Source organism: Microplitis mediator, chromosome 8 (genome assembly GCF_029852145.1).
Source record: "Microplitis mediator isolate UGA2020A chromosome 8, iyMicMedi2.1, whole genome shotgun sequence".
NCBI lineage: Eukaryota > Metazoa > Arthropoda > Insecta > Hymenoptera > Braconidae > Microplitis > Microplitis mediator.
Window position 1 is genome coordinate 21,636,948 of NC_079976.1, and position 15,102 is coordinate 21,652,049.

At 28.6% G+C, this 15,102-nt stretch overlaps 2 protein-coding genes across 2 annotated transcripts in view; both read left to right on the forward strand.

Annotated features, from left to right (window-relative positions):
- LOC130672619 (uncharacterized) overlaps positions 1–15,102 on the forward strand; it is a 169,100-nt gene that overhangs the window by 139,267 nt on the left and 14,731 nt on the right. The gene's annotated exons all lie outside the window — the stretch shown is intronic.
- LOC130672621 (lys-63-specific deubiquitinase BRCC36-like) lies at positions 4,141–12,706 on the forward strand. Its single transcript, XM_057477261.1, has 5 exons — positions 4,141–4,383; positions 4,662–4,866; positions 9,638–9,726; positions 9,837–9,941; positions 12,142–12,706. The coding sequence occupies exons 1-5, from the start codon at positions 4,270–4,272 to the stop codon at positions 12,454–12,456; spliced, it is 828 nt and encodes a 275-aa protein (XP_057333244.1). The 5' UTR covers positions 4,141–4,269; the 3' UTR covers positions 12,457–12,706.

Consider the following 15,102-nt stretch of genomic DNA (forward strand, 5'->3'; position numbering starts at 1 on the left):
TTTTTGCAGCACTTGGAAGTGAAAAACGCGATTTTCGCTCAAAAAATCGCAGTTAATTTGTTATTAAAAAATAGAAGAAAATGAAAAAAAAAAAAAACTCTTCATGGTTACCTGTTGATTTATGTGAAGAAGTAATGTTCAAATTTTCAAAAAGATCGGTTCAGTACATTTTGAGTTGTGATGTTCACGGACTTTGAAAACAACGTTTTCGGGAAAATCCATTTAAAGTTTTTTATTCGTGAAAATTTGAAATAAACTATCAATCAAAGAATATGAATTTTTATACTTATATTGATTCATCAGTTTACATCCTTTGAAAGACACACAGCCGGAGAAAGGGATTCGGAAGAACAAAGAAAATTGCAGCTGATTTCTACTAGGGGTATATAGGGGCAGGTCGGGCAGGTATAAAAATCAGGTATACCGGCCGGTCATTTGAAACGCTGTAACTCCGTTAGTTTTACTCGGATTGATTTAAAATTTGTACACAATATTCTCGACATATTGTTCATTCAGAAAAAAAATTGAAAAAAATATAATTTTAAAACCCTACCCCCCCCCCCCTTAAAAGGAACGATTTAAAAAGATTAATTAATGCTTTTGAATACGTTGAATATACTTATGAATCGCCCTTCTTATAGGAGTATAACATTGCAAATCGTTTCTTTTAATCACGGGCTACTATCGACATACCAAGATTCGACTGACTACTCCCCGATTAAAAACTCTCAATTAATCCGATTGAATTTGAAGAAATTTTTCAACCCGATTTAATCGGAAAATATTAAATTTATTTTCCGATTGAATCCAATAGAAATATTTTAATCGGAAAATAATCATGCGATTAACTCTTCGTCACACGCGTGTTAAATCCCTGATTAAAAATATTGATTGAAAAGAATTGAGAAGCGGTCGATCCATGCAAACTGTATATCTATATATACAAACAAAAAAATTGAAATCAATTGAAATTATTGAAAAGAATTCGAATTTCATCACTTTTAATTCTTTTCAATCAATATTTTTAAACAGGGATTTCATGCGGTGCTACCAAGTACCCAATAAATATTTCATACATATTATTATGAGGAAATAATTATATTTTTTATTTAATTTTACATCAAATTAAACATTAATCGAATTCAATTTGACTACAAATGTTACTGTCAGACAATGACGTTAAGGCTGGGCCGTACTAAACGAATTTTTGAATTTTACTTTTCTTTTAATTTATTAATCAATTGTTATTACAGAAATTTTTATAGCTTCCAAAAAAATGTAAAAGACAAATTTTTTCGAAAGGTTTTCATCATTCGAGTGACGTAATTATTCAAAACGTAATTAGAAAAGTAAAATTCGAAAATTCGTTTAGTACTGCCGACCCTTAAGTTTATTGAAAGTTTCACTTCAAATTGACGGCAACTTTTTCAGTCAAATTACATTCAGATTACGGCAGTAGATTTGTATTAACTTGCACGCAAGTATTATCCAACCAAGGCTTGCCAGAAACTTGTCGTTAAGTCAGCCGAAAATGTTTCACTGCAGAACTTGCCGAGCAATTACATTTAAAGTATGGCTATCAGGGAAATTTTTTTATCAACTCATGGAATGCCAAATTTTGCCACTAACTTTCTCAGAGAGTTAGCGACCAGTTGCCGTCAACTTATGGAAATAGTAATCTTTGTGGCCAACTTGGTTATCAGAGTGAACATCCAGAACATCTGCTCTCTTAAAATGAATCAGTGAAAAGTGCTGCAAATCAGTGAATATTCACTGCATAAACAGTCCGAAGTATACCACTGATTGAATAAGTGGTATACTTGGGACTGTTTATGCAGTGAATATTCACTGATTTGCAGCACTTTTCACTGATTCATTTTAAGAGAGTGAACAATCCTCCAGGAAACCAGAGTTTCAGCTTAGAAATTTAAATGAAACTTTTAACATCTTTACGACGTACAGTATACACAAAAAATTCCAGTTCGATTTTTAGCTCTTTTATAACATATAAATTTGACGTAAAAGTAAAGCTGATATTTTACATCAAGTTTATATGTAATTTTACGTGTAGGAGAGAGAGCGAAAAATTGGATTGAAATTTTTAATGTGTATTGGACGTCATCGAGACGTCAAATGTTTCATATCAATTTTTGCAACCTTAATTTTTGATCTTAGGTACGTGATTTCGATGAAAACTCTATAAATAATTAACATTTTAACTCAAAAATTGACATGAAATATTTGACATCTCGATGACGTCCAGTACATAAAAAATTTAATTTCAATTTTTTGCTCTCTCCCACACGTAAAATTACATATAAACGATGTGAAAAATAACAGTTTTACTTTTACGTCGAATTTATATGTTATTTCATGTATTAAAGAGCTAAAAAATTGAACTGAAATTTTTTTTATACTGTGCGTCATCGAGATGTCAAAAGTTTCATTTCAATTTCTAAGCTAAAACTCTAGTTTCCTTGGAGATTGGTTATAAAAGAGGGACTAGCATATGGCTTATGAATATCTCCTAATAACGCAGTTTGCTTTAGCAAAAGTTTACTTCCAAAAGTTTTCTTGAATTATTCGTCAAATTTCCGTCAACTCCGGACTTTTCCGTTTTTGACGACGATTTGTATACAATTTGACGTAAATTTACTACCCGAATTAGAATTCAAATTCACTTCAAAAGCCGACTAGAAAAAATTGTTTGTCAATTTTCATGCAAAGTTTTACAACAATTTATTGTTAATTTGACTTGAAAAATCGTACAGTATTTTCTTTACCCTCAAATTGTAGACATATTCATGTGTCAATTTGCTTACCTTCTAAAATCGCAAGAATGAACATTACCGACTTGTTTTTTCTAGTAAAAATTTACCTCGAAATTGAGCAAAAATTAACAGTAAATTTTTCTTTCCAACTTTTGCCATCAAATTGTCTGCAAATTCGGGCAGCAAATTTCAGGCAATTTCGATGTCAAATTACTGTCAATTTCATGCTAAAGTGGCTATTAGGGGATCCCTTAGGGCGTTTCAAAAAAAACAAGAATTTTTTTTTTTTCTCGGAACCAGGCTCAAAAGTTTCGTTTAGATGCGAAAATTGGCCTCTGAAAATATGAGCCCTTAATATTAATATTAAGGTAGTCCGCATTGCACTTTTTGATTTTCCATAAGAATAACACAGGAAAAAAAAATTTTTTTTCTTCTGATTTTTGAAACTAATGAACCGTAAATTACATTGTAATGTCCATCACATATTTTTGTAGAGAATTGAACGCTCTACAAAAAAAGTCTCTTATCATTTTTTGATAAATTCGTCTGCACGAAAGATATTGGAGCTGGAAGTCAAATCTACAGAAAATTTCGAGATCTTTTTACTTTTGCAGCAAAACTATCAGACTTATCAAAAAATGTCATAGGATTTTTTTTGTAGACAACTTTATTCCCTACAAATTATTTTCAATAAAGTTCATTCAAATTCCGCATTGTTTTCTAGTTATTTTCATTTTAATGCCAAGCTCATAAAAATAATAGTTTTCTAATCGATTTTGAGAACTTTACGTTAAAATGAAATTAACTAAAAAACAATGCGGAATTTGAATGAACTTTATTGAAAATAATTTGTAGGGAATAAAGTTGTCTACAAAAAAAATCCTATGACATTTTTTGATAAGTCTGATAGTTTTGCTGCAAAAGTAAAAAGATCTCGAAATTTTCTGTAGATTTGACTTCCAGCTCCAATATCTTTCGTGCAGACGAATTTATCAAAAAATGATAAGAGACTTTTTTTGTAGAGCGTTCAATTCTCTACAAAAATATGTGATGGACATTACAATGTAATTTACGGTTCATTAGTTTCAAAAATCAGAAGAAAAAAAATTTTTTTTTCCTGTGTTATTCTTATGGAAAATCAAAAAGTGCAATGCGGACTACCTTAATATTAATATTAAGGGCTCATATTTTCAGAGGCCTATTTTCGCATCTAAACGAAACTTTTGAGCCTGGTTCCGAGAAAAAAAAAAAATTCTTGTTTTTTTTGAAACGCCCTAGGGATCCCTGCACGCATGCTGTCGTTTCGTATACCGTATTCTGATAAGAGCGATCTTCTTATTATCAATTGACTTAATTTAAAAAAATGACAGACATATACCGCCGATACACGCCAATCATCACTCACTGTAGTGCAACAAGGTTATGTTTACCAATGTCGGGAACTTTTGATTGTTTATTAACTTGTTTATAATTTGAAAATTTAAATATTCAACAATTAATGATGGAATATCCGCTTAAAAAAGTTGAACTGCAAGCAGATGTCTATATGACTTGTCTTCAACATGCATTATCAACGGAAAATTTTGAAGTGATGGGATTACTTATTGGCCATGTAAGATATTGTACTATTTAATATTTTTATATGCATCTAATTAAAATTAAAAATAATGTACCCACAAAATCGCATGATAATGAAAGTAGCAGACATCAGGCAATTTTTTAACTTTAATAAAAAAGTTACTTGTGAGTAAATAAAATTTTTAGAATATGCACAAAAAAGTTTTTTTGTATTTATTTTAGTTGTTTATTTATAAGAAATTAATTTTTATTTGTCTGCTACTTTCAGAATCATAAAATCGCCCACTATTATATTTATAATTTGTCTTTTAGATTGACAGCGGTATTACTAAAATTTCTGCCTTGAATATTTTACTACGATTAGATAAAAAGAAAGATCGTGTAGAAATTTCTCCAGAACAATTGTTCAAAGCTGCTGCAGAAGCTGAACGATTGAGTGAGGAATTAAAAAGACCTATGAGAGTAGTCGGATGGTATCATTCTCATCCTCATATAACAGTTTTTCCTTCTCATGTCGGTAAGCAATTATCAAAATAATTTTGCTATTTTAAAAAATTTAGTGGGAATTTAACACATACTTGAGGTAAAAGCCCCAGTTCCTAACCAGGAAACTAGTACCCGATCACTCATGTAATTGTATATGATCCTGAATGTAGCAGGCATTTAAAAATTTTTGAATTTTTGTTTTTCGATAAATCAACTGCAACAAAATAAAATAAAAATATGCACATGTAGAAAATTAAAAAAACTGCAGGTGGAATTTTTGAAATATTTTGTTTTTTTTTAAATTTATCATTTTTTAAAAATCCAAAAATTATTAGACGTCGGCAAACTTCAGTATCATATTTGTAGATGATACTGAAGTTAGCCGACGTCTAATAATTTTTGGATTCTTTAAAAGACAATAAATTATAAAAAAAAAATATTTAAAAAAATTGCACTTATAGTCTTGTTAATTTTCTACATGTGCATTTTTTCAGTTTCTTTTTTTCTTCAAATTTAGCTGTTCAAAATAAAATCCTAAAATTTTTAATTGTCTGTCAACTTCAGGATCATTATTTGTAGATCTATTAAGGTGGTCCATTTGAAACGACTATTTTTGTTTGTTCACTCCCAATTCACAATATTGTTGTAGACATTGAAAAAAAAAATTCCCTGAAAGTTTCAGCTCTTAATTTTAATTTCAAGTACTTTACATTTGTTTTGAAGTTTTCCCATTTAAAATACATAGGAAAGTTAGAATTTTTTTTAAATTATCTGTAGTTCAGCCGGATTTCAAGTTATCGGGTCGTCGTTTGCGGCATTTTGTAAGCAATTTAATACTCTTCAAAAGTATCCTCAGTAATTTTACTGAGATTTTAATTGTTTTTACGGTATTGGTTCTGAAAAAAATTTTTTTTGGTAATAAGTTGGGTTTTTAGTCGATATTGACTAAACAGCGAAATTTACAGTAAAAATGCAGATAACGATTTTGTAGGAAATTTGATTCTCTATAAAAAAAAGTCCTGTGAGTTAAGCGGCTCAAGTTCTTCGTTTACGTGATGTAGGGATTTTATTAAATTTGTAAATAAAATATTTTCAAAAAATTCGGCCAAATGCCTTTTAATCTTAACTTTAAATATGATAATAACTTTTTTTAACTTCCCGCTGAGAAAACCGAAAATTTTCGAAAATTCGAGAAGTTATTGGTTTCGGTCCGATTTTCGAAAATCAAACTTCTATCAGATCTTGACGTTTTCACGTTCTAGAGAGTCATTATGACTAATTTCAAGATGATGTCCGAGTTTATGTATGTGTATGTACGTACGTATGTATGTATGTATGTATGTAAATATCTGTAACTTTTGAACAAATGAACCGATTTTGATCGTCAAGGTGTCATTTGACGCGGCTTGTTGATATCTATTAAAAGCTGTGAAAAATTAAGCTTGAACGGTAGAATGCGTTCGGAGATATTCCAAAAATAAAATTTTTTTTTAAATATTTTTTTTTCAATATTTACAACAACATTTTGAAGTGGGCGTGAAAAAAAAATAGGCAATCCTAACGGATATGACGATATGACGAAAAAAATACTGTTACAATTTAGGCTTTTAATATTAATGTTAATAACCGCCTCATCGCAATTTTCAATTTCCCATTTAAATAACATGGGATATATTTTTTTAAAGTTTGGAATTTTATCACACATCAGCGAGTCAGTGTTTCGGAAAAATCACTAAGCATTTATGTTGGACCTTGAACGCACTATGAAAAAGGTCTTTTATCATTTTTCAATAAAATTAATGTTTTAAAAGTTTATTAAAGGTCAAAGTTCAATTCATAATAAATTTTAGAATTATTTGACTTTTCCGGTAAAACTATCAGACTTATCACAAAGTGTTATAAGACATTTTTTGTAGCATTTTATTTCCCACACTTATCTTCTACTAAGTTTTCAAAATTCCTGAAAACTTTTCACTGAGACAAAAAATATTAAATTCAAGTAAACTTGTTTACTTGACTCATAATACTAAAAACAAGAAAAAATTTACTACATCGAAGCATAATATTTCTTATCTCTGTTACAATTGTTTAAATCCACTCATAAATTTTTACAGACAATGCGTTTTTACTAAAATTAAGAAAGTATTTTCTTGGCACTATTTAAGGAAACGACTACTTAAATTAAGAAATTTTACTTAGAAATATACACTTTTTTCTTTCAGTGTTTCGTTATATGCATTTAATTGTCAATTTGTTTTAAGAAATCATATTCTGGCCGATTTTAATTAATTACTTTGAAATGCAAATTAGTAAAGAACTTTTAAAAATTTCAAAAATTTTGTCAGAGATAGTTTGTGAGAAATAAAATAATCTACAAAAAAGGTTCTATAAAATTTTAAAATAAGTCAGATCATTTTGCCGGAAAAGTCGAATCATACTAAAATTTATTATGAATTCAACTATGACTTTGATTAACTTTTGAAAAATTAAATTTATCAAAAAATGATAAGATACCTTTTTTGTAAAACGTTCAATTTCTAACAAAAACACTGATGAGTGATACCATTTTAAACTTAAAAAAAAAATTTCTCATGTTATTTACATGGGAAATCGAAAATTGTGATGAGGCGGTTATTAATATTAATATTGAGAGCTCAATTTTTAACAATATTTTATTCGTCATATCCCCGTGTAAAAAAAATGGTTGAAAAAGGGTTAAAAAAGTGTTGAATATTCTGAACTTCAAAACTTAACACAATGACGAACTTTTTTTAAACGATTTTCAAACTTCTAAAAATGCACAGAAAAAAACAATTGACTTCATACTACAAATTAACATTTTTCAGTGCAAAATACGTTCAGAAAAAAACGGATTTCGAACTATTTCTGACAATATATCTTAATAGTATTAGGACATTTATTGATTTTTCCCTTGAATTTTCAAAAATTTGAAAAACGTTCAGAAAAAGTTCGTCGTTGTGTCACGTTTTTATATTTAGAATAGTCAACACTTTTTTAACCTTATTTTAACAATTTTTTTTTCACGTGATCGAATGGAATTATCAAGTCCTAGTTTTCTGATCGGGTACTAGGTCTTTTACCTTCCCGATGAAAAAGGATTTTATACAATTGTATAAAATTATATACAAAAAATGGCCCGATCCAATTGTATACAACTGTATAGAAATTGTATACAACTCTATAAAAATTGTATACAAGTCTATATAATTATATACAATTTTATACAAATTATATACAATTCTATATAATTATATAAATTTCTATATAATGGCAATACTAGAATTGTATATAATTATATAGAATTGTATACAATTTGTATAGAACTGTATACAATTTCTATACAAATTGTATACAATTGGATCGGGCCATTTCTTCTATCCAATTATATATAGCCTATATATAATTATATACAGTCTATATATAATTATTTATAGTCTATATATAATTGTATAAAATCTTTTTTCATCGGGTTAATCGAATTTATTCTGTCAACTTATACACAGAAAAAAAAATTAACTTGATTCAAGTGAAATATTCTTGAACCAAGGATACTAGTTTGAAAAATTCCATTTTTTTTGCTTCAAGAATTTATTTCTTGGCTCAAGAAGTTTCAGGATTCTTAAATCAAGATTTGTATATGCTTGGTTCAAAAGTATATTTTTTTTCACACAATAAATCTAACTCTCAAACCAAGTAACAGATTTACTTGAGTGAAGTGAACATTATGACGCCAGGTGGCGCCTCGATGAGAACAGCGTACTTGCTTGTTTTTCTCGGTCAGTTGTAGTTAGTTTTGAATTGTAAGTTCACAATTTGAACATCAAAACATTAATCTCGCCGTTGATAATTATTTTTGTTTAATGTATATGCATATGAACAAATTTCGGTATCATAATACTTAAAGTACTAAATAATTACTGTGTTCAAACTTTAAAGATTTTCACAGTAAATGTATTTAATTGTCAATGCTTATTTACTGGGTAACCTCAAATTTTCTATTATTGAAAATGTGGCCATTAAACAAAAATATTATTTAAATTTTTAGTATAAATAAATTTTTTTTCAAATAAAAATATGCATTTAACTTCCAAATCAAAAATTAGTATAAGTAACCATTGTAGTAATAAACTGATTAATAATTTTTAAAAATATATTTGTATATTTCTGATCCGAATAAAATAACATCCTGATTCAAAACATGCGCCATACTCAAACTAAGTCGGTATCATCCTGAGTCAATATTATCGGCCTCAAACCAAGAGAAAAAATTCTTGGGAGAAATACATATATATCTTGTTTGAAAGCAAAAAATGCTTCTTTTAAGATTAAAATTTTTGAAAGAAAAATTTTTACTCTCCATTGAAGAGTAATAATTTATTTATTCAAGACTGAAATTTTTTTGAATTGAGAAGTTTAGATGTTTCGAAACAAGAATAATATTTTGAAGAAAATAATTTACTTGAACCAAGTTAATTTTTTTTTCTGTGTACTTGATCAAGTTTTTATTTTGTAAAAAGTCAGTTCATTCAATGTGATAATTTTTTCTTTTTAATTTGTAAAGTTCAGCAACTACAATTTTTAAAGGCTTTAAGGTTTTGTTACTTTAAATAGTTTGTACTGTTCGTTATATGCATACCTCAAAAATCGTAAATAATTACTTTTCAATTAAATGATTATTTATGGTATAAGAAATGTTACTAATTAAAGTTCTGAAAATTCCATAAATATTTGGATTTTTTTTTCTTTAGTTTGAAAATAAAAATAAATTCATTAATTGACAGATATTGGAACCCAGGCAACATATCAACTGATGGACTCGTGCTTTGTTGGTCTAATATTCTCAGTATTTTCCGAAAATAAAGAGACAAAAGTATTTTTATTAATTATATTATTTATTTTTTTTATCAGTTTGATCTTAGTAAATTATTAATAAAAGATTAATTGCAATTAATAATTCAATTAAATTTTTTAATTTTATAGGAACAAGAGTGTGTATTAACTTGTTTTCAATCTCGTAATAATGATGCCGTAGAAATTCCAGTAGAGATTGTTAAAATTGGAGAAATATCAAAGGAATGCTTGGATGTAAGTAAAAAAATTTATTAATTTCGAAGTCAAAGCTTACTAGAAGTCAGGAGCCCGCAAATTTATTATTTAGTTTATTAGAGTAACAGTCCTGAGTGATAGTTAGAATATAATTAATATCAAGCGAAGCGGCTGAGGTAGTCATTTGGCATGCGCTTGGCTCGGGCGATCACCAAAGTTAAGTAGCATCGAGCTTGATCACTACTTGGTTGGGTGACCGCTTAGCCACGCGTCGGGTTCGAATGATGGTTTCTCACCAGCGGCTCTTTCTCAGATAGTTGGCAATAGCCTGTAGCCAAAAGTTGCAAAAGCTAGAGTTGTCGACAACTTGTCGTCAAGTTGGTCGCAAACTAATGAATACCAACTTTTTGACGAGTAACTCGTGCTACAGGGTCGACTTGTCAACTGTCACCCAATTAACTAAATAAAAAAAAAAAAAAACAACAACGAATGTCTAGATGTTTATTGAAAAATTTTGTTATTAAAAAAGAAAATTAATAATTTATTTTATTGTGATATGAGCCTTCGAGGAGTGCACTTTTGGATTTTCAAAATTTTCTATTAATTATAATTAAACGAGGCCGAATTTGATGGCCATTTATGACACACTTCTTCTTCGGCCCTAATACACTTATCCAAAAAATTAAAGGAACAAGAAAATTTTATAAATTTTTTAGTGATTTTTGGAAGGCTGTATTTTCGTGAAAAATGATCGTATCGAAACAATTAAAAAAGCAAATTGAAGCTTGAAATCTCTAGTTCAAAGATCTTCCAGCAAAATATTTTTTTGAGCCACGGTTTTTACGGAATCATAAGAAAAAGGTCGAGACAAAATTTTTCTAAATTTTTTGGTTTTGTTTTTTAAGTCTACGGGGCCGGGAAAAATTTTTTCAAAAAAACGAATTCATGTCTCGCTTAGGAAATTTATTCAGCTACAATTTGCTTTTTTTCGTTTCTCTGTACGACAATTTGCTGCTGAGATATCAGCCTTCAAATGAGAAAGGATCCTTTTGTCTTTGATTATTGATATCTCAGCAAGTAATGGTCACACAGTAATTTAAAGGGTAGTTTAATAAACTTGAATAAATTCCCTACAAGCTCCATTTTCGATTTCTAAAAAAAAAAATTTTTTTTCATCCTTGATATCCATTTGAAAAACCTACAAAAAATGGCCATTTTCTGGTTTTTTAGTCAACTCATCGCTACTCTGCAAATATTGATAAAAAAAATAATGTTGCCAGGTAATTTTACAGCTTCATGTACCCCCAAAAACCCTGGAAATTTTCAGATTGATCCATTGAACCGTTTGTCCAGACCGATTGCTCAAAGTTTTACAAAACAATTAAAGGAACAAGTTTTGTTCCTTAATCTGTGTAATCATTACCAGAATGAAAAAATTAATTTTTTTTTTATTTTCTTTCATTTTTGCGGTAGTTATTCAATACATGTAAGGTAAAGAGGAAAAAAAAAAATTTTTTTCCGAAAAACGAAAAAAAAAAATAACCCCACGAATAAAACGTGAAAAAAAAAATGTAAAAAAATTCTTGTTTGGTCTCGTTTTTTGGAAAAGTTTTTCCCGGCCCCGTAGATCTAAAAAACAAAACCAAAAAGTTTAGAAAAATTTTGTCTCGACCTTTTTCTTATGATTCCGCAAAAAACGTGGCTCAAAAAAATATTTTGCTGGAAGATCTTTGAACTAGAGATTTCAAGCTTCAATTTGCTTTTTTAATTTTTTCGATACGATCATTTTTCCCGAAAATACAGCCTTCCAAAAATCACTAAAAAATTTATAAAATTTTCTTGTTCCTTTAATTTTTTGGATAAGTGTATAATCTCTTTAAAAAAACAGTGATCCAAATAATGGCTTTTTTCTCGAGTTTTTGTGTTTACGGGTTACGGACACTTTTTCTACTGTTTGACGGGAATTTTTTTTTACATTTTAATGTTTTTTTGGTTATTTAGTACATCAAATCGGTCTTTATAAGTAATAGAATTAATCCTTATTAAATTCTCTATCCGATGATATGCAACTTGGTTAAGCTCCGTGGACTAACAAGAGTAGAACAGTAAAAAAATCAGTAGTGAAAAAGAGGCTAACAGAATTTTTTGATTGCAAAGCACAATCTAATGCTTCGCATTTAGAGTCGTGCAAATCATTTTATGTAATAAAACAATGAATAATTAAAATTAATTGTTTTAGGCATTAAAAGATCTGCCAAAAATTCTTGTTCAAGAAGATGATGAAGTTGCAAACCATTGTGAAAATAGTTCAGATCCTCTTGCAACTATTCACAATAATGCGGTTCGTACACGTGCTCTTGCGCACATTACGGATGTAGTTACTAAACCTTTGATAGAAGTGCTGGAGCAACGACTCATTCTCAATGAAAATTATAAGACTCATCTTCATAAAGTTAAACAAAAGCTATTGAAAGGAATTCAAAAGTCGCATCCAACCCAACTGGAAACCAAGCAAACTAAGAAGAAAGGCAACAAATCTTTAGGGAAAAAATAGATTTTTTTTTTTATGAAGACAATTAACTCGTTTTTGTTAAGACCATTAATATTTGATTAAAGTTTAAAAATTTGACTGGAATAATGAGTTTTTAAACCAAAAAACGAGTTTGACTTTTTAAAGTGATCCAGTTATTACTAATAATAAATAATGTTGTTTAATTTAAAAATCAGTATTGTTAATTTATAACAAATAAATATATGATTATTACTAAATGTATAATCAAATTATTGTTAAGATCAATTCCATTTGTATACAAATAAGTAAATTTGGTATAATAAAAGATAAATAAAATCATTAATTTGATACTGTTCCTCAACACTTTTATAATAGCTAAAAAAAATATCAAATTACGAAACGTGTCCCTAATATGGGACAGTTTTGTACTGATGATTTGATATCAAACTCTATAAAAACAACTACATAGATAACACTTTGATGAGATTCACTAAAGTGCTTTTTTTTATAATATAAAATTTGATAGTGAATAACACATTTTAATGCAAAATAAATTTACATTTGTATCAGTCCTTAGCGGAATCAAATTTCGGTAATTTTCCGCATTTTTCCATAATTGACCATAAAATATGGTATTTCCATGGTAAATTTGCCGAAATTTACGGTATTTTTACCGTATGCGTCGCATGTTTTATTATTTTTATAGATATCTAGCGGATCCGAATTACGGTAAATACAGTGATTTACCGTAATTTGCGGTGCCTAGCAGAATTACCGTAAATTACGGTAATTTACCTAAATTACGGTAATCTATGGCAAATTACGGTAAATTGCCGTAATTTGCGGTAAATTACGGCAAGTTACCGTAATTTGCCGTAGATTACCGTAATTTACGGTAATTCTGCTAGACACCGTAAATTACGGCAAATTACGGTAAATCACTGTATTTACCGTAATTCGGATCCGCTAGGGATGTTACGGTGCAATACTTCATTTTACGGTAAAATGCCGCAGGCTTGCCGCAATTTTATGGTAAATGGCTGCGCTCTTACTGTAAAGTTACCATAAAGACATCGTACTTTTGCCGTAAAATACCGTAATTCATCCTAACACAGTAAATTACGGTAATTACCGTAATTTACTGGAATTCGCATCCGCGAGGGGTATTCTTGGTTACAGAACTTTTGATATATTTTAGTATGGTGAGTAAGAACTCAGACATTGTTAAACATATACTTCGGTTATGAAGTAACTGAGGAATTCAATTTAAATTTATTGTGTCTGAATAAATCGAATAAATCAAACTGACTAAAAAAACTCCGATTAGATCTGATTAAAACAATCGGAAGCAAAAATTCAATCAGAATTGCTCGGGAGCAATTTCAAGTATTCGATTGAATCCCAATCGGGGAAAAATATGTATTATTTTTCTATTAAATCCGATGGAAATTTTTCAATCGGAAAATAATAATTTTTTTTTTCCGATTAACTTTCCGATTTTCCGATAAACTTGTAATCGGATTCATTCGTAACTTTCTAATTAAACCCGATTGAAACTTATTGAAAGTCAATCATAGTTTTTAATCATGGAATGTCTTCCAAAAAGTTTATGTGCTTGAGATATTGATTACTTGATAAACTGTAATGTTCTTACAGTAAAAAATATTTATTTTTCAATCTTAATTCTTGTCTAAGTATTTATTATTATTAATTATCAAATTTAATTGTCAGTACACCTTTACAATTACTTTTGTTATTGATTTCTTATATAATTAAAATATAATTTAAGTCATATCAACCCACAATAGTCTATCTATATGTAACTGTGTAATTACAGTATATCTTTGAACACATTTTAAAAATTTATCATACCATTGTTTTGTTTCTTAAAATAATTTTATGTTACTTTTTTTACATGTTCAAAACTGGCTTTTAGTGACTACAAACGTTACCTTTATCCTATAAAAATATAATATCGTCAGTGTCCCGAATTCTCTAGAAAACTGTCGTATAACTGTAATTGATTGCTTTGTCTCCCTGGTAAAAATTTTTCTGAATTTTCTCTGAAAAACTCAGTTCTAGTTCTAAAGACTTTTTCAAAGTTCCAAAGACTTTTTCTGAATTTTCAGAGAAAATTCCAAAAAATTTCCACCAGAGATCAATGAAAAATTCCGTTTTGTTATAAAAGAAATTTTTTTCTTAGTGCAAGTATTTTTTTCTGATTTTCAAATATATGTTTTCGTAACTTTTTTTATTTAACCAAATAATTGCTTTTTTGAAGTTTTTAATTGTAGTAAATTTGAGAATGTATCAACTAAATTGGAGAAATATTTGCTTGCCTTCAGTAGTCGATGCTTCTAGAAATTTATTACGAAAATGAAGCAATAGTTTACTTGAAATAAGAACCATCAATTCCATTTCAGAAAAAAATTACTTATTTTGAGTAACGGAAACAAGAATCGGATTTTTTTAAACAATTTAATTAAAACTGTAAGTGCAATTTTCTGAATTATATATATATTAGAGTGTCTCAACAAATCGACTTTTTTTTTTTTCTTGAAGAACATTGAAAAATCGACAGAGCATCTCTAGACAAAGACCCTGTTAAAATATGAGACCTTAATATTAATATTTAAAGGTGGCGATTCACGATTTTCTATTTTCCATTTAAATAACATGGGAAAAAAA